At 41.1% G+C, this 18,867-nt stretch overlaps 1 protein-coding gene across 1 annotated transcript in view; it reads left to right on the top strand.

Moving 5' to 3' along the window:
* HS6ST3 (heparan sulfate 6-O-sulfotransferase 3) overlaps nt 1-7,533 on the top strand; it is a 304,705-nt gene extending 297,172 nt beyond the window's left edge. The window contains exon 2 of the mRNA XM_035319224.1: nt 5,778-7,533. Within this exon, the coding sequence (XP_035175115.1) occupies nt 5,778-6,483 (706 nt within the window). The 3' untranslated portion in view covers nt 6,484-7,533. The remainder of the gene's footprint in view (nt 1-5,777) is intronic.
* The last annotated feature ends 11,334 nt before the right edge of the window (nt 7,534-18,867 follow it).

The raw sequence follows: 18,867 nt of genomic DNA, 5'->3' as shown, positions 1-18,867 counted from the left end.
CACCTCTGAGTTCTTAATGGTGACTGCTGTCTTAATGACACTTTCGGTAAAGGACACATATAAAGAAACCCATGACAACCTGAAAGGACAGCTGACAGTATTAAGGTCACAAACTTTGGTAGCGGATGTCTTAGAAAAGCACTCTCATCACAGTGGTCTAGCATCTTCTGGCAGATGCTAAGCTTAAGAAACCCATGTGCTGTTGCTACATCATCTTCACAAAAGTCTGCAGGCTGGCCAGTGTCTATCCAGCTTGGTGGATAAGCTGTACAGAGCTTCCTGCAGCCGTACGGACATGCATATACATTGTGTGCTGCTTCATCGCATTTTCTCTGCAGTGAGGTTGTTCAGAAAAAGAAATAAACAGTTTGGTTTCGTTACACGGGGCGGATTATCTGTAAATTAAGCACAGTTTAGATGCAGTGACACTCTGCACAGTAAAGCTGCCGGCCATGAGCTGGTGCATCTGCATTATGCTAGGACGACTTGACCAGTTGGTATCAGCACCAGCCCAACAATGCTACTTCACTTTCTGCTTCTCCCTAATGTCTCTGTTGTATGTTCACATTCCCTAATTATTCACATATTGCATTGCCCATGCTTTTGTTTCACACCCTCCTCTATGCACCATTACCCAGACTGGTGATACTTTGCCTGGAGAGGTAGCTGATCAGTGGTTTACTCTGATATTGCCACTGAGAACATGGGCTTCTGGATAAAACTGGGAAGCACACAGCTTTTGTTCCCACAGTGCAGGTCCTTCCTAACCCTTCATCTTGTCACCACCTCTGTCATTAGCACAACTGCACTGCCAGGATGGCTTTTGCTGGGCATTTCAGAACTTGCCATGGGAGCACGCCCACTTGCAGGACGAAAGCTGCTTACTTCTCATAACAGCTCGGGTCATAAACTTGAACAGGGCTTTTATTTTCCCGGCTACCACAAAGAACCACAATGTGGATGTTTTTATGATGCGCCTGGGCTTTTCAGTCATTTTGGTTCTTTTTTCTTCTGGCCCTTAGCGTCTCACAAAATATTCTGCAGTGACTGCCTTTTCCTCCACCTCAGATATTCCTCCATCCCTCCACCAGCAGCTGTGAGTGTACTCTTCTCCTTTATGAAACTCATCACTCTTTACACACAAGGTCCTGCCTCAGTATTAAAATGAAGAGGGGATAGCTCGCTTTTCCCCCACTCTGAGCCTCCAAAAGTGCTTTGTGAGCCCTCCTTGTGCTGGCTGCTGCACACGAGAGCAAGAGTGCTAGGGAAGATGTCATTCATCCTCTTCCCCAGGAGGCCCTACAGGATGTTTTTGTTCTCAATGCATGGTGATTCTTCACATGTTTAGTAAATCTGCCTCAGCTGGGATGTCTGTTCTGTGGTGATAGAAGAGTCAAAATGCCCTGGTTTGGGATCACCCCCACTAATATGCTCCTCTGAAATGAATTTCTAAATCCAGGCAATACTATTGAAGGATTAATGTAAGATTAGAGTATTTATACTAAGATACCTTATAATGTGAAAGAAATATGTGTTCTTGGGTTATAACTAGAAGCTCATTTTATCTGTTCTATTAATTAAAGTTTTTTATATTTTTTATATATATATTTTTTTATATTTTTTTTCTCCCCTAATGCTAATGAAAAGACTAGATTTCATACCGGTGGGACTAGAGCCTTCTGAATTTCCAGGTGGCTTCTAATTCCAGATTAAATAGTATCATTTCAGATATGGAGCTTCTCAAGCTAATAGAACAGGACAGTGCTACCCTGGTGCTAAGTTTGTGGCTGTGGGCTCTTATGGATTCTCTCTGCAGGCACCTTCTGTGAGCTGCACGCACTAGCTTGACTAGGCTATTGCACGGATTACTAAGTCTGACCACCACAGTGCTTAGCATCCTGTCCAAAAAATCAACCATCCTTAAGTGGCCATTTTGCCACTTGCACTTACTGTGATTTTTCATTCATTGACCACAGCATCTTATGCTGGATTGCCATATGAATTTTTACACACAGAGATGTGGACACATGGACACATGCACATCCATGCTTATATATATGTATGTGTGTGTGTATATATATAAAAATATATAATTTGCATGTTTTTTAATTAATTTGGAAGGTTTTTTTGTAAAATATCTTCTCACTGACATGCCGGCATATTCTGCGTGGTAGTCTTTAAACACTGAGGCTGTCTGTGGCAATAGTTTGAGTAATCAATGATGGAAGCCCATTGAAACAAGCCAAGAAGTCTGTGATGAATTCGTTTTGTCAAACCAGGGAAACAGAAGTTAACACTTAGCTCTTTGCTGAGTATTTTCCCCAGTGGCTACCTGTGGAGTTTAACACAGCCGCATAATCAGGAGCATGCTTGAAGCAAGGAGGTCATTTACACAGACAAGAACAAGCGGACATCTGTATTCAGACTGGCTCAAGCACACTCAATGTGTGACTTGATGCTCTTCTACTGAATAGTGAAGAAAGGGGAAATGGAAGGCGACCTGTCATTTCACTTTTTTTATGAGCTGCTTCTTGTCTTTATTATGAGCTGACTCCTCAGCCATTCCAAGTCTGATTGAAAACTGCATATTATGCATTGGGAGCTCTGAAATGCCGCTCTGTTTAACCCATAAATGTCAACAATTTCCTGAGATAATTTTAATAATTTTCCAACTGAAACAAATGTGCATAACCTATGCATTTTTATTTATATCATTATTCTAGAGACATGACATCCTTTTCACTAAATAATAATAATAATAATAATAGTGGAAGCAGTGCCGTGAGTGGTGGTCTGCATCCGCTATTCATCTGTGTAGCTTTCTAAGTCTCACCCAGGATCAGGTGGAAGAAATCTAACATCTTCCAACCTTAGGTTTGTTAAAGGTGATGGAAAAGGTGATGGAAAGTCGTGAACAGAAGGTTAAATGGAAGCTTGTGAAGAGTGAACGTGGTGTGGATAGCTGCGTTGTTAATGCCTTGGGAACAAAATGTGCATGAGGCTGCTGTTAAAGATTTCCTTCCAGATGAAGAAGCCATTCAGTCTTAACACAAGGAGGCAGCACTCAGCAAGATACGCAAATAAGAAGGAAATCGATCAGGGTTGCAGAGCCAGATTCAGAAGTCAGGTAGTTACAAGGAGAAGTATTAATGGGCAGGTGAAAGTTTCTTTCCCAGTCTGCTCAAGGGAAGCTGCAGAAGTCACACAAAGACACACTCCTCTCATTTCCCTGCATTTGCTTCGTACTCCTGTTTATTGCACATCAAAGGCATTTACATATCCAGGGATGAAATGGAAATGATTGATGCAAAGGAGATATTTTTGTTAATTGCTGTTGCTCTGAGTCATGCCTGAACGGGACTGCTAGGGATGGGTGAGGAAAGACAGAACTGTTATTAGAGGTATAAATAATTGTCGAGAACAACTTTTAAATACATCTGTTACCACATATCAACATCTAAAATTATCCAAAGAGGTGAGAGGCACCGATATAAGGACTAAGCCAATGCTTGGTCTTCATTGAAACAGATGTTGGCAACTGTCCCTGCATTTTTGTCCATTTTTTCCATGTCTGCTGCCTGAATCCTCAATCATTTTCTACAATAGTCCTGTCCGTGCCTGCTGGATGTTACAATAGCAGTGCCTTATACTCAGAGTTTATGGGTGTTTTGAGAGTTTGGCTGCTTTATCTGCACAATACCAGTGAAACGTCCACTTTTTGTTCTATTAGTTGTAAACAATTCTTAATGTGCTCTCATACGTGCAACACAGAGCCAAGGTGAGATGGGCATTCAAACTGAGAAGGGAAAGCCATGCTTGAAGTACATAAAGACAGTGTTTTTCATAGTGGAGCTATACTGCAGAGCACACAGGAGGATTTCTGGTGCTTTCTACTCTGCAGGAGTAGTGAAGAGGTATTTAAGTAATATCTCTCTATGGAATGGTTGCACAGTCCTTTAGTTCTCTGTTGACGTGAGCTGTGTAAATATCTGAAGTGGGTCCAAACGGCCGAAGTACAATTTGATTATGTGTAAGAGGCAGCCAGAAAAACCAAGTCCTGTTTTTTTTTTTTTTTTTGGAAATGTCATCCTTCAGGGTATCATCTGACACTGACAGAAATCATGGCTCCCAATTGCACGTGATAATAAAATATATCTATGGCACTCCCTAGTTTAAATCCCTCCACCTGTCACCTTTTTACTGTGAAATAATTTTTGAAACAACCATTTCCATTAGATAGTAATTCAAGAAATGACCCTGCAGCAGACCATAGTCCATAGTTTGGCCTCATAATCTTATCCCAGAAAGTATATTATATATCCTCTAGCTGAAGAACTCAGAATGAATAAAGACAAAGTGTTCAGCTCTGTTTCCTTTTGCTTTGTCTGACCTGGGGAATATATCTGCATTTTAGGAAAATTTGGGGACACGTCTATCTTAATGACAAAATCAAGGTTTATGGAAAAGCTGTTTACCATCTTGAGTGGTAGAAAATGGGTGATACCTAAAAAGGAGGGTAATGGTCTTGGAGATTGTTAGTAGATTCAAGAATTTTCATTTAACTGGTTATAAGATGCCCCTCACAATATTTACAGGGTAACTTGTCTCAAGCAAGCTTGCCTCCTGCTTATTTGCTTCATCCTTGTCTAGGCTTAAAGAAGAATATTTAGATCAGATTTTTCTTAAGAAATCTTAGGACTCATGATTTATTAATGTATTGTTTGCAGTCAGATGAGTCACACAAGCTCATGAGCTTATTTTTGTACCATTCCGTGTGTTAATTTCAGTCATGAATCTTCTGCTAGTTATTCTAGCTGACAGAAATCATAAGTATTTTGGTTTTGTTTTGTCCTTATGATATCACCCTGTAATTTAGGTTAGTTGTTATTGTATAAAACATTTCCCTGTAAAAAATGCAATCTGTAAAATCCTGTTTGAACCATAGTCAATTGCAGTCCATTTCAGATTGCCATAAATAGATGTACAAATTCAATTCAAGAGCTAAAAGACAAATTGACAATGTGAGTGCTGCAGTTATTTGCTCTATTTCAAATCAATATTTCTTAGTGTCTCTTTTGTATTCTTGACAGGTGAGGTTGAATAATGATAATCTTTATATCAACAAATGCTTTTATACTACATGATTATAACTAATTTCAATCAACCACTTGTCTAAAATTAAGTCACGTGAATGGATTTGGGGCCTCTCATTATCTTCACTCCCACCCATTTAATAACAGGATTCTTAAGTAGGTGGCTCCTGCCAGTCTTCTACATGGCATTATTTTTACACTTGCAGCATCCACATTGTATTGCCCATGCTTCTCATACACTCTGACCAAGTGCTGTATGGATTATCATCTTGTACACGCATGTCTCAGTCCGGAAGGAAAGTGATGAGATTATAGAAATCACTTTTTCCACTTTTCCTGGTAGTACTGTTAGCATTTTAAAGTAGTGGGGAGTACACTTCAGTTAATTGGCTTCTACACAAAGTAACTAGCACTGAACAGTTGATAGGTCAAAGTAACTACTTTTCTCTGATAGCTGTTTATTTCCTTTCATTTCCCTCTTTCTTCCAGTCTACCTCGTGTTTTATTCACATGGCTTATGAAGCTTTAAGCTTTTTACTATCTCAGAAGTAGTCACTTTCAGTACTTACCATATGTAGAAGAAATGAAGGGGGTGGCGGTAGTGGTCACTGGTAATCATTTGACTGGAGAATAAAAAAGGGAAAACCACTGAGTCTTAAAACTGTGTTTAATGATATGTTACAGGAACTTCTATTACATCACGATGCTGAGGGATCCGGTGTCACGATACTTGAGTGAATGGAAGCACGTCCAGAGGGGTGCGACATGGAAAACTTCCCTTCATATGTGTGATGGAAGAAGCCCAACACCAGATGAGCTGCCTACCTGTTACGAGGGTGATGACTGGTCTGGAGTCAGTTTAGAGGAGTTCATGGACTGCAGCTACAACTTAGCCAACAACCGCCAGGTGCGCATGCTGGCAGATCTCAGCCTGGTGGGGTGTTACAATTTGACTTCTATGAACGAGAGCGAGAGGAATATGATTCTTCTCCAAAGCGCCAAGAACAATCTGAAAAACATGGCCTTCTTTGGCCTCACCGAATTTCAGAGGAAAACACAGTATCTCTTCGAGAGGACATTCAACCTGAAGTTCATTTCCCCTTTCACCCAGTTCAACGTTACGCGGGCCTCCAATGTGGACATCGGTGAGGATGTGCGGCAGCGGATAGAGGAGCTGAACTTCTTGGACATGCAGCTGTACGAATACGCCAAGGACCTGTTCTTGCAGCGCTTCCAGTACTCCAAGCAAGAGGAGCATCAGATGAACCGGCTAAAGAGGCGAGAGGAGCGGAGGCTGCTGCGGGAGCAGAGAGCTCACCAGTGGCCAAGGGAAGATGTGGCAGAAGTTGCCGTTACTGAAGATTATAATAGTCAGGTGGCAAGGTGGTGATGCTGCTCAAGCTTGACTAGCCCATAAGAGGATCAGAGAGGCTGATATTTTGTCTGACTTGGCTACCTGAAAATCAGCCAAGGAAGGCCAACCGCTTTGGTAAATAAGACAGCATCTGACAGCTACCCTTCCTTGTCTCAGTTTTTCTTGGTTTCTGTCAGTGAGGATAACTTTTTTTTTTTTTTTTTCTAACTAGGCATTAATAGTGTTAATAAATAGCAGTAGAATAGATTCCTATCCAAACAGACTTCCTGCAAAGCCCTAAGCTATGAGAATGGGTTGAAGAGAGAGCTATATCCATGACATTAACAGATGTAACCTATACAATCTGAGCTACCAAACCTTGTGCAGGCATGAATCAAAACTGAAAAAAAAAAAAAAAATCTGTTTTGGTTCCTCTGTGATGTGAGAGCTGGTTTATTTAATATTGTCCTTTGCAACTGTAGTGTGTAGCTTTCTAGTGGATGAAAAGGAGGTAAACATACTGCCCTTCAAACTTCTACACTCTGTGTTTTCGTTAAGGAAAGAATTTGCTGGGGTGATTAAAAAAGACCTAGGAAATGTGGGATTGGTACAGCGCTTGTTCTTTTCTGTAAGCCCTCGGTCAGAGATGATTTGTAAGTGAGGTGGGGGGTTTAACTTATTTTTCTGCGGACGTTAAGAGTATCATACCCAGCCAGGTAGCAGTCGTCTTTCAGAGTGTGTGTGGCAAAGGGAAAGCCAGAGTGCAAAAACTGAGAAATGAGGTAGGTCCTCATTGAAGCTGGGCACACATTGCCAAGATTACCTGGCTGTCGGCAATGAAATAAGCCTTCACATTCGCAAAAGGTGAAGAGGGGCCCAGCAAACAACAGGGAAGAGGAAAGAGAGAGCAGGAAGAGCTTAAATATTAGTGTGACATTATCCAGATTTGCTTTAAAAGCCTGGAGATATATTGTCTGTGAAAATAGGGAGGTTTATGATATAGTCTGTTAAAGTACATTGATTCCAAGTGAATACAATTTAAATTGGTTTTCTCTCTAACTGTGGTAGTGGCTACAACATAAAAAATATATAAAAAAATCAGCTTTCATTTTTATAGGATAAATAATAGATATGTGGAAAGGCTTGATATTTATTACTCTGTATGAAGATTCTTTGTAAATTTATTGCTTTCATGAAGAGAGATCTGCATCTGTTTTTCTTCCTTGTCTACAAAGATTCAATGGGTTCTTCCTCCACGCAATGTATTCTTAACTGCATCTATTCTGAGATTTTTTCTTGTTTCCATTTGTAGTAGTGGAATTTTAAAAAGAAGGTCCTTTGCATCATAGATCTTTGAGAGATTATTTTTCCTTCTTCTTCTAGCATAAATCTAAAGCATTAGGAGGAAATTTCTCTAAGTGCCTCAACATGGCTGCTAAATCAAGATGCTGAAAGTATATTATTGCATGCATGAATGGCTTTTACCTTACAGATTTGCTAATTAGAGATACTGGAGTACCTGATGTGGATGCACATTTCTCAGTTATTTTCAAAATTCAAGGGTTTTAGCTAGTCATTTTAATGTGTTGCAGAAAAGAAGGCTGATTTTGAAACATTATCCCTTCATTTCCAAAATGTTATTTTTAGTGCATGCTGTATCTTTTTTAGTTCCAACGATGTTATTGCTATTTATCTATGCACAATATCAAAAACATGGTCCTGTTGAGAGTTAATGCATACAATAATATGTTAAACATGGAATATTGTAAAGAATATTAAGAAGAGAAGAAGACTACTGGGACAATGCCTCGTTATCAACGTAGTTTATTAGCAGAGCACTGCTTTACACCAGCGTGCTACTTTTGTGGTAAGCAGGGGTTTGGGGGCTCTAATGCCTGTTCCCTTGGTGGATCACATGCATCTCCTCCCACCTCTGCCTTCAGAAGGGAAAATATGGGACAGCAGATAGCCATTCTCCTGCCTGAATGTGGGATGTCCATCTCAGAGAAGACTCCCCTGACCATTCTGACTGGATCTCCATCTCCTTGAAGAGGTGCTCAGACTCCTCTCTCACATTGAAACACCTGTGTTCAGAGGTTCAAACTGAAACTTTTAAAGTCTAAGATTAAAGCTTGCTCTGCATGTCCTGGCTGTGGGACAGTGGGGTCATTAAAAGCCAGGCTGCACCAGTACTCTTGCATCTTTAGCACAGCACTGGCCCTGGCCCTGCAGAGGGCAGGATCTTACTTGTTGGTCAAACAGGGGTGATGGGGACTCTTGCATGTCCCCATTCCTGGGCCTATTGCTGCATCTCCTCCTGTGCTTCAGATCCCATGGCGAGGGAGGGGATGGGAGCCTGTGGCACCCCATACACCACATCCAGGATTTGTGGGTGCTCTTCTTGTCTCTGTGAGCACAGGGAGCTGAGGGTGCTGGAGGTGACCCTGAAGGGCCCTGCAGGGTGGGCAGGAGTCAGGGCTGCTGCTGGGCCTGTGGGAGAAAAACTGAGTGCATGGGAGGAAAGATGCAAGCTCATATTTGGATTAAGAAGGAGGACAAAGAAGAAAGTAGAATCAGTCCCAGCCCATCTTTTGTTGTAAAGCATCCCTAAGCACCAAAAAGGGTCCCTTTTCTCATGTCCCTTCCTCTTTCCCCAGCAGGCCACCTCTCCACACTGCTCATAGCAACAGGGGCCTCCTTTTTCATTTTGAAAATGCTGCATTATTTTTTCAAGGGAGAGGAGAGAGAGAGCAGAAATTGTTCCCTGCAGCCTCACCAGTTGCTGTAAGTATCAGTTTCAGCTCTCTAAGCACACCAACAGTTCTCCAGACTATTCCTTCTCCATGACACAAAACAAAACCTAATGAGGAAAATCAAAGCAGTCTTTGGGCGGTTTACATTAGCTTTAATAGTTTGGCAATACCTTAATGTGATGCCTAACCTTTTAGTCAGTCATTTCCCAGGAGACAAGATTAGGGTCCTGAAGAGCTGCTAATGTGCTGTAGCATCTATGTTAACAGGATTTGCCTTAATGCTTGGGATTTATTTAAAATTGAAGTTTTTTGTTGTTGTCTTTTTTTTTTTTCTTTCTCCTGGAGCCTGTGTATCACATCACACTGGTTGTGCAGGAGCAGGAAGCAAGCAGCTGGGATTTTGCCATCACCAAACCCACGGTTCCAGCAGCTCCCACCCCAGCTACAGCAGTAGATCTAGCAAACTCCCTTCACTAACGCTGCTGCTGTCCTTAGCAGAAATTCCCAGCACATCAAAAATCACGAAGTTTTGAAATACTTTCAGGCTGACTTCTTCTAAGACACAGGCTTGCAGCTTTTTCCTCTCGGGCACAGCACCCAAAATACCGTAAAGCAAAAGCAGACTAAAAGCAGAATAAAGGTTCACATCTCTGTGATTCCAGATCTTCATTGCTCTGACAGCACGGGCTTCACTGTAATTACAGCATCTCGTTTAAGATCAGAGAGCAGTGTGTTCCTTTTGAAACCTTCATGAGCAGCGATGCTATAGGATTTCTGTCCATCTTCCTGGCATTATTTTGTTGCTTAAACAAGGCAATTTGGCTTCTGCTACTGTGGTGCTGGAACAAATCTCATCCTTTTGTAATGGAGATGTACGTACTAATCTCTCCCATCGCATCTTCAGCACTGGCTGCCTTTTCCAGTTATAATTTGCTGTAGGCTTGGAGCAGACAGAGAAACATGCTGTGTTGTTAAAACTGGTTCCTGGTAATTTGATGTCTAGTCCAAGATCTTGGCCTATTGCCTATGGGCCGTGCTTTATTAAAGAAGGAAAATTTGTCCTCTCTTCCCCAGTCATCAGTGCTAACAATAAAAAGCTTTTTCACCATGGGGAAAAAAAAAAAAAAAAAAAAAAAAAAACAGTTTCTGTTGTTTGGTATCATTCACTGCAGTTGTGTTAACAATGAGGTTGGAATAGCCTTGCTAGGGCTTCTACCCAGTATGTGGCAGTTATCTGCAATTCACTAAAAACAGAAGTAGAGAGCAAAAAACTGAAGGAAGTCAGATCCAGAGCCAAATTCCTAACTTCAGTGTATTCACTCAACAAAACCAAGTGGCAGATCACATCACCCTTCAGTCTGAAAGTGTTTCAGAGTTGACATCCACTACCAGGAGGGTCTTGTTTCCTACACATTTTCAAGAGGCTCAAGTACCAGTAACTGTGAGTGAGTGTGTGTTGCTGGGGACCTTTCTCAAGCTGGCCTTCCTGTTAACACATTTCATTCTGCACTAGTGGGTTCTTGTTTCCCACATCCAGTTCTGTACCAGTACTGAGCACTGATGCTATAAAACCTGTTATCTCACTGGCACTTTTCTCCTCCATTGCTGTTTCTCTGATACACATGAAATTATATATATATATATATATATATTTGTCTGGGATAGAGAATATCTGTTTCCCAGGCTGGTGGAGATTACCCTGTAAGAGGTCCTGGGATGAATAACCACAATTAAATCATTCTGATAGAGTAGATTGCTGTGTCCTCCTTACCCATAGCAAAAGCATACTCAGAAAAGGTACCCAGCTTGTATTGAAACACTTCCTTCAGTTTAGTTCTTGTAATACTTTCTCAATATTTTGTGGAGAGAGATAGGTTCCTACAATATCCTTGGTTGTTTTTTGTTGTTGTTTTGTTTTGTTTTGTTTGTTTTTCTTGGCCATATCACTAGCTCTGTGATTTCAAATAAATCTTTGAAGTGAAAAAATGAATAAATCAGGAGTTCCCATCAGTTGCCATATTTGAGATGAAAGGGTAAATTAATAGACTGTAAATTATTTTATTCTTTAGGGATTTTCCTTCTGTTTATGTGCAATAATGTGTGTGAACTCTGCAACTAAGAGATTGTATTGTGACTAACCATATCTACTTTGATTCCTATTTAAAGGATAGTTTGTAGACCTAGGGGTTTTCATTGATGTAAAGCACAATTTAATGAATTATTTAATGTGTTTAACCATTGTGATGTCAAAAGCAATTGTTTTCATATATTTATTTGTTGGTGGTTTTCTGTAAATTGATACTCATTAAGAAATCTGTTAAAAATGAAGGAATTTTGTTGAATATTGTTGGGTCCATGAATAACTTATGAGCAACAAATAAACATTGATTGCATTTTTGAAACACTAAAGGTTCCATCTTATCTACATAGCCATAAAAATGACTAAAAATGCTTCTGTTGGGCTGGTTTCAAACATCAGTACAGATCCACTATGACCATAATTATGTTTTATAATAAAGTGTACATGGAGGAAAAGCATGTTGGCACAACTTAATCTTTAATTATGTTGGAGCCCAATCAGAAATCTTATGACTGCAATTGACTTTAGCGGGCTTCATCTCAGACTGCGTTAGGTCAGGAGGCTTGAGACTTGCATAGTGACTAGCACTAATTCAAGTGACCCCAGTGTCAGAATTTCCATACTTGGATTGAATTAAGACTTAAGCACGCAAATAACTGAAAAAGTGCTGGTGAATTTGTTGGACTTCATTTCTATGGAAACTGCACAGAGAACCAGTCCCAACTGTCAGGGTAATCTAGGGAGCTACCATGGGGAAGAATGAGAAGTTGCAGTCTGTTGCTTCACCATTGGCCTCATAGATATGTCCTTACATCTTCTGCGGGTGCATGGACCATACGAGGAGCCAATTGCATTTTCAGCCATACTATCTCACATAAATGTGTGAGTACAAAGAACTAGGACAGGGATAGGAACATTGTTAGATTTGAATAAGAACGATAACATGGAAGTCTCTTTTACAGAGTAACTCAGACCCCCTGTTAGGTCTGCTCTTTCGAAAAGTATTTTGGGTCCCTGTTTGTTCCACGACTATTATATCAGACCAAAACTTCTTCAGAGTTCTTGATTCCCAACACGAAGAAAATATGCCACATCCCTGGATGCGAGTCTGGTTGAAAGAACAAAAACAGCAGTTGTTTAGGGTAGTAAAAGAAAGGAAGTTCTCAATGGTTCAAGTTAATTTTGTTTTCTAAATTGTTGCTAATTGTTTTCTAATTGTTCACAGCTACTGTTGCTTCACCATTGTGAAGGAAGGCTGTTTGAGTCTGCAGTAAACAGTACCTCTGGAATTTATCCTCATATCGTCCTACCCAATTTTGCACTTTTTTTAGAGCCATTCATTTCAACACTGAATTTATCGATTCTTCAGGTCGTCTCTTGAAGATTTGTATACGTGTATGGATATGCATCTGGAGTCTTTGAAATAAACTTAAGACCAAATTAAACATCATAAAGAACAAGGTAAAACTATACATATGCCTTGCAACAGGACTGGGTTTGATAGCCTTATGTACCCCTTTCAGTGCTATTAATGAAATCCCCACTGCAAATTTCAATTTTCATGTTATTATTTTGGTGTGTAACATTTTGGGGACATAAGAGGGTTGGAGGACTTTGTAGCCTCCAGATTTCTGTAAATTGTAACGGTGGCAGTATCTCACTGCTTGCCTGGTGGCTGATGCGAGTTAAACTTAGTTCCTGGGAGGCAGCCTGTCAGCCTCTGGAAACTCATACTATTGTTTGAAACCAGTCCCCCAGAAGATGATGGCTGAGTGGGCATGAGAAGTGGACCCTGACAGTGAAGACCAGATGGCACAGGGAGTTGATACTACCAGGGAACAACTCAGGCTGCAAAACAGAATCATTCAGTGCTGTTTATGATGTCTTGAAGTTGCCTGCCTGGCCTCCAGCCCCTGCTCCAGAAGGACGTAGGTCTCGGCATAGATGCTGTGTCATATCTGCAAGCCCTGTACAGATGTCTAGACTACCCGCAGGTCTCCAAACAACAGTCCCTCCCTCCTAGAGACTTGTATTTAGGAATCCAAATTGCTCCCATGGTGTTTGTACTTTTGGGGGCCATCACCTGAGACAATCTGCAAGGTGAGAGGCCATCATCATCACCACTAGTGAGCACAAAATCAAATGCACTGCAGGACAGTGTGAGTGATGGAAGAGCAAAATGAATGTTATTACTTTACTGGGTCCCGCACTCCAGTGAAAGCAGCTATGAAGCAGGGGCGGAAAGATGGTAAATGAAATAAATGTCTGCATTGCTGATAAATATTACTATATAGCAAAGTAGAAATGGATTTTGCCACCAGAAGACAGATAAATTTTTTCCACATACATGGTTACATTTCAAGAAATACATCAGAAATTTGTACTGTAATGTGCAGTTATGGCACAGTTATAAGCAAGAGTGGGAATTGGCATTGCTGTACTGTATTATATACCTCTGGAGAAAGGCTTTGATTTTAAGATTTAATTCACATTCACTTCTATTTTAGCTACAGAGGTTATACAAGGTGTGATACCTTTCAACAGTAGTGCAGAAATTTGTGAGTATGCCCCTAAAATTCTGAATATGAGCAAGTGAGATTAGGCAGTATGGAGGTAAGTAAATGACTGTTATAAATCTTACTCTTATATGAAAGTACAGGGTGCTAAAAACGTATAATGGGGAGAATAAGGTCTGTCCTGCTTTGGCAACAAGGCTGCTAAAGGATTTTGTCCACTGGGTAAGCAGCTGCCCACTTCACGGTGAAACATATAGGGTCCCTTCACATCACTAAAAATCAGCTGGCACACAGCCTCCTCGCACTGCCCTTGGGGATCCCCTTATTGCCAATGGAGGCAAGTGGACCTTCAGGGTACTAGGATCTGGCCTGCTTTAGACACTTATCATGGGGTAAGAAGACTTTCATCCCACAAATGGCTCCTGCACCTCACTGTTTGCAAACAAGAGGAAAACAAACAAACACACAAACAAACAATGCACTTTAGAGGGTGTAGAACCTCAGCCATACCAGAGGACAAGGGGGCAGGAATTCACTTTTGGACAGACTGCACTGGAAAGAGAAGTAAGGCTTCCAAGCTTGTAGGTCTAGAGACATTTAAAGATTCACAAAGACCAGAGGGGGTAGATTAGGGATGGAGAGAGCTGACTTGGGGACCATCTATGCAAAGATGATGATGGAAGCCACTGGAATGAGTGAGGTAGCTGAGAAAGAGAAGATACGTGGGGAGGAATGCAAGCATCAGAGAGCCAAAGAGATATCCACTGTGGAAGTGTGGATGTGAAGATGCCCTGAAAAATCTGCTTGTCTATGTAAAGTTAAAGTAAATAATTGTCAGGAGATTTTGGTGGACTTTTGTCTTACTCAGAAGTCTTTATACTGTGTAATATAGGCTCGGGCCCAGCCTCTTGAGGCAGGATCTGATGGGCTCATATGAAAACAATTGTGCTCTGCCAAAAGCAGGCAAGGTCACCCAGCTGTCCCTTCGGGATTTCAGTTCTGTGATGTGGCATCCAAGTGACAAACAAGCAGCCTTGCATTACCAAACGTGGAGACCAAGCAGTGTTTCTCCCTTTGTCTATGGGGAGTTTAGAGTCAGGACTGCTGCTTCAGCTGTGAGACTGTAAACCTGTGACTGGTGATGCTCACGATAAGCAGTGAGGACAACATCTCAGCTGTAGAAGTTTAAGTGTTTCTGACTAACAGGATGCAGGAATATGCATGCTAACAAATATTAAACAGGATAAACAGAACAAGCGTAGGTGAAATCCATCAGCAACAGACCAAAATAAAACCATGTCACCATTATAATTAGCAATACAATCTGACTGGTCTGCAGGTGCATGATGTCACAGTCAGGACAGGGTTTCAGCAAAGAGACAGCATGAAAATGAACGCTGCCAAGAAAGCAGGAACATTTTGGAAGACTTTAATGCTGCACAGCTCCAGTTACAGTCGTGGGGAGTGGTGGAGCTACTTTTCATGAATGACTGAAGGTTAATATGTGTGTGGAGACTTGTTTCACATGCCCATGTGCGCGCGCACACACAAGGCATCTGTCAAAATGTCACTGCTGGCCATTTGCATACTGTTTGTACTGATTCCTACCTGCTGGACACATAAGCTTTGGATTGTCTGTCAGACAGAGCTCAGCCATGCACCTGGCTTTGGTATGGGGGAAGATTTTATGTAAGAATACAGAGAAATGGCACTCCATCCAGCACAAACTGCTAGAGCAGGAGCTTTTCATCACTTGCAGGAGTCCCTTTGACTTCTGATATGCTCACACAAGCACTTAGTTCCCATGGCTACTAGGCCTGAACTGGGAGCTCTTCTCATCTTCTGGGTACCAGCTCAGTGCTGGGGATCTGTAAGGATACTCGTGCCCCACCAGGCACCTTGATTTCCAAGCAAAGAAAACTAGAAACACTGAGTTAAATGGGAGATATGACCACCCCAGCTGTAGTGAGTCCTGTGATAACCAAGACTTCAGGACATAGGCTCAGCACTCGATATATAAATTGCACAAGCATTTACTCACCTGTATGTTTATGAGAATTAAACAGCAAATATATGAGCTACAGTTTATCACTGGTTTAGATAAAAAGTCATAGGATGTTTCGTCTTCTATCTGGATCAACTGGGCAGCTAGCTCAGCAGATCATGAGCTGAATGTAAACTTCTTCTCTTGGGCCTAAGCCAGGCTTGTCTTTGCCAGATTTTGTTTTAAAGAAGCATCTTTATTTATAAACTCTGAGCAGAATTTGTCAGTCAACATTGTTTATGTCACATTTAAAACAAGTTAAATAAATTGAATAAGTATCTGGAGGAATGAATATGTAGGAAATATGCATTTGTGGTACTCTGGGGCAAAACATGCACTCTTATTGAGTCATAACGGTCCCAGGCTTGGGAAACGTAGGCAGTGGTAGAAGGTGATTCATCTCCTGAAAGAGCTATCCAAACCAGGATATACTAATCTGCCTTTGTTGTTGTTGTTTACTACAAATGGAGGTAACGTGAAGGAATATAAAGCAGATGGATTAGATCTGAAGACTGTAATTATCTGCTTTGATGCCTTGTCCACTGGATGAATCCTGGGATAAAGCTTATATTCAAGCTTATGGTGCCCTCTTTGGTGTAACTGAGAAATCAGCATTAACTTATCTCCCCCTGCAAATGACACACTATAAATAAAACCCCAAAGATTTACATTAAGGGGAATTTGGGGAATAGCTGAACTAGGGCCAGCTAGACCTGCACACTTTGACAGCGGCCTAAGTGGCTTCTTGTAAGAGCAGGGAAGTTTTTTGAACTCAAGCAAACTTCTAGTACCTTTAGCAAAAAGTCATTTAGCTTAACTGTGATGACATTTTCATTGGCACAATGGAAAACTACCTCTTTTTGATTGTTTTGGGTCAGTCACCTAGCTTCATTTAAGCACGCCTAGATCTTACCTTCAAAGACACACTGAATAACAAATCCCTGATCATCTTCATGCAGCTCCTGATTTCATGCTCCTCCATCATAACCCCTCTCCTTTGTGTCTGTAATAGGCAGAAGAACAGAAGGCTGTTCTGTAACCATCCACGTTTTCCACTATCCTGTTTGAGCTTGTCTGCAGTGTTTCTTGACCTGCCTCATCTTCCTTTGAAGACAGTGGGACCAGACTTGTCTGTAGTATTCAAGATACAGATGCACCAGGGATTCTTATGGTGACATAAGGATGTTCTGAAAGTTGTTTATATATATATAATAATTTTTATTATTTCCTAGTATTTAGTTTTGATATTTTTTTCTGACCAATTATAAGCACAAATCTATGTTTCCATAAGATTATCTAAGTGCGAGATCTCATTTCCAAGTAGAACACTCAACTGAGAATGGTAAGTTATTTTTCCCCATATGTCTCACTTTAAATTTACCTAAGCTGAATTTCATCTGTCATTCTTTCACTGTCATGTCGTGTCATCAAGGCCTTTTGCAATTCACACTCAGCCCTTGTCTTTAGTACTCTGAATAATTTAGCAGCTATTCTCCAGCAGAGATTAGTGTCCCCAGAGCTCATTCTGCAAGCTGACGAGGCAGCAGGGAGGCAGAACTTGAGGCAAGCCAACCTAACATCCCAGTAGCAGATATAAAGGCTTCATTTACCTTCCCAACCATTTTGATGAAAGTGCTAAGATGTATGCTGCTATTCTGCTCCTCTCGTCATGGAGGTGAAAAATCAGTTTTTATTAGTGTTGAAATTGCTTTTCACACAGGTTGCCATAAACAGAAAGGTATTGCTTTTTGGTTCATTCTTTTAGCAGAGAGTCATAGTGGCAGTGTGTTTAATCCCCTTTCTCATCTGTATTCTCAGATTCTTTTAAAACTTTTCAAATTATATCTCCATTTCCTTCTTCTGCACACAAATTTTGGCAAATAGAATTTTGTATCTTTCTAGCACACCAGCAGCTCACATCTTCGCTTGGTCTCTCTGCTGTAAGGCTATAAACAACAGCATATTGAGTGAGCTGGCAGTCAAATTACAGAAAGCTGAAAAGGTCAGGATCTTAAATCATGGATCAGATAAGACAAAGAATTTCAGATATCTCACAGCAAATAAGGTACGGAGAATGTGATGAACACTGTATAACAGCATGAAACCATACATGGAAAAATGTGAAGTGCTATAAACTTCCTCTTCTGATTTAATTTGATACAACCACACATAGGAATTATAGCAAAAAGGCACTGATAGCCACATTGTTATTTACACTCAGTAGGAAGCAAGGCTGAGCTATGTGTGGAAGTTGGATAGGGCCCTGGGTGACTTGATCCAGTGGGTAGCATCCCCCACCCATGGCAGGGGGGTTTGAACCAGGTGATCTTTAAGGTCCCTTCCAACCCAAAGCATTCTGTGATTCTATGATTGTAAAGAAGAAAGGTTGGTGCTTTTAGTTCTGCAAAAAATCTCACTAACAGGGCTAGGATTTGGAAGCTAAAAAATCAAACTTTCCACCCTAGCAGCTTCCAAAAGGGTATAATTACAGTGATTTAATGCTTATATTTCAATTGTATGCAAGAATTCAGGCTTGTTTACTTCTCTGGATGTGAGCAATAGGGAGAAACAAGGGAAGAGGCATCCACTCTAGAAGACATGGAAAGTAGGATTCGACAATGCACCTTTTAACAGCTCAGTCTGTGTTTGTGGTTATCCTCTCCAGGAGAGTGCGGTTGACCAAGATGTTGGTGCCCAAGAATACCAATGACATTTTGAGGTAAATTACTCTGATTCCTGACTTCTTGGAAGCAGGCTAGTCTTTATCATGAACAAAAGATATGTTAATAGACAAGTCCCCCAAATATACCAGGATTAGGAGGAGAAAATAGCAGCTGAAAGTTACATGGACATCTTTCTCCTCAAGGTGAGTTGCTGGAGAGTGTTAGGAAATAGAGATGAGTAAGAGGTGACCAGAGATAGGAGCAGGAAGACTCACCCGGTGAAACCATCCCTCTTGCTTTGGTCTTTTCACTACAGATGCAGCAGTCACCTGGTTCCCCTCTGCTGCCAGGATGGCCCTGGGGT

This window comes from Oxyura jamaicensis, chromosome 1 (genome assembly GCF_011077185.1).
Source record: "Oxyura jamaicensis isolate SHBP4307 breed ruddy duck chromosome 1, BPBGC_Ojam_1.0, whole genome shotgun sequence".
Lineage (NCBI taxonomy): Eukaryota > Metazoa > Chordata > Aves > Anseriformes > Anatidae > Oxyura > Oxyura jamaicensis.
This window is presented reverse-complemented; position numbering and strand designations above follow the sequence as displayed.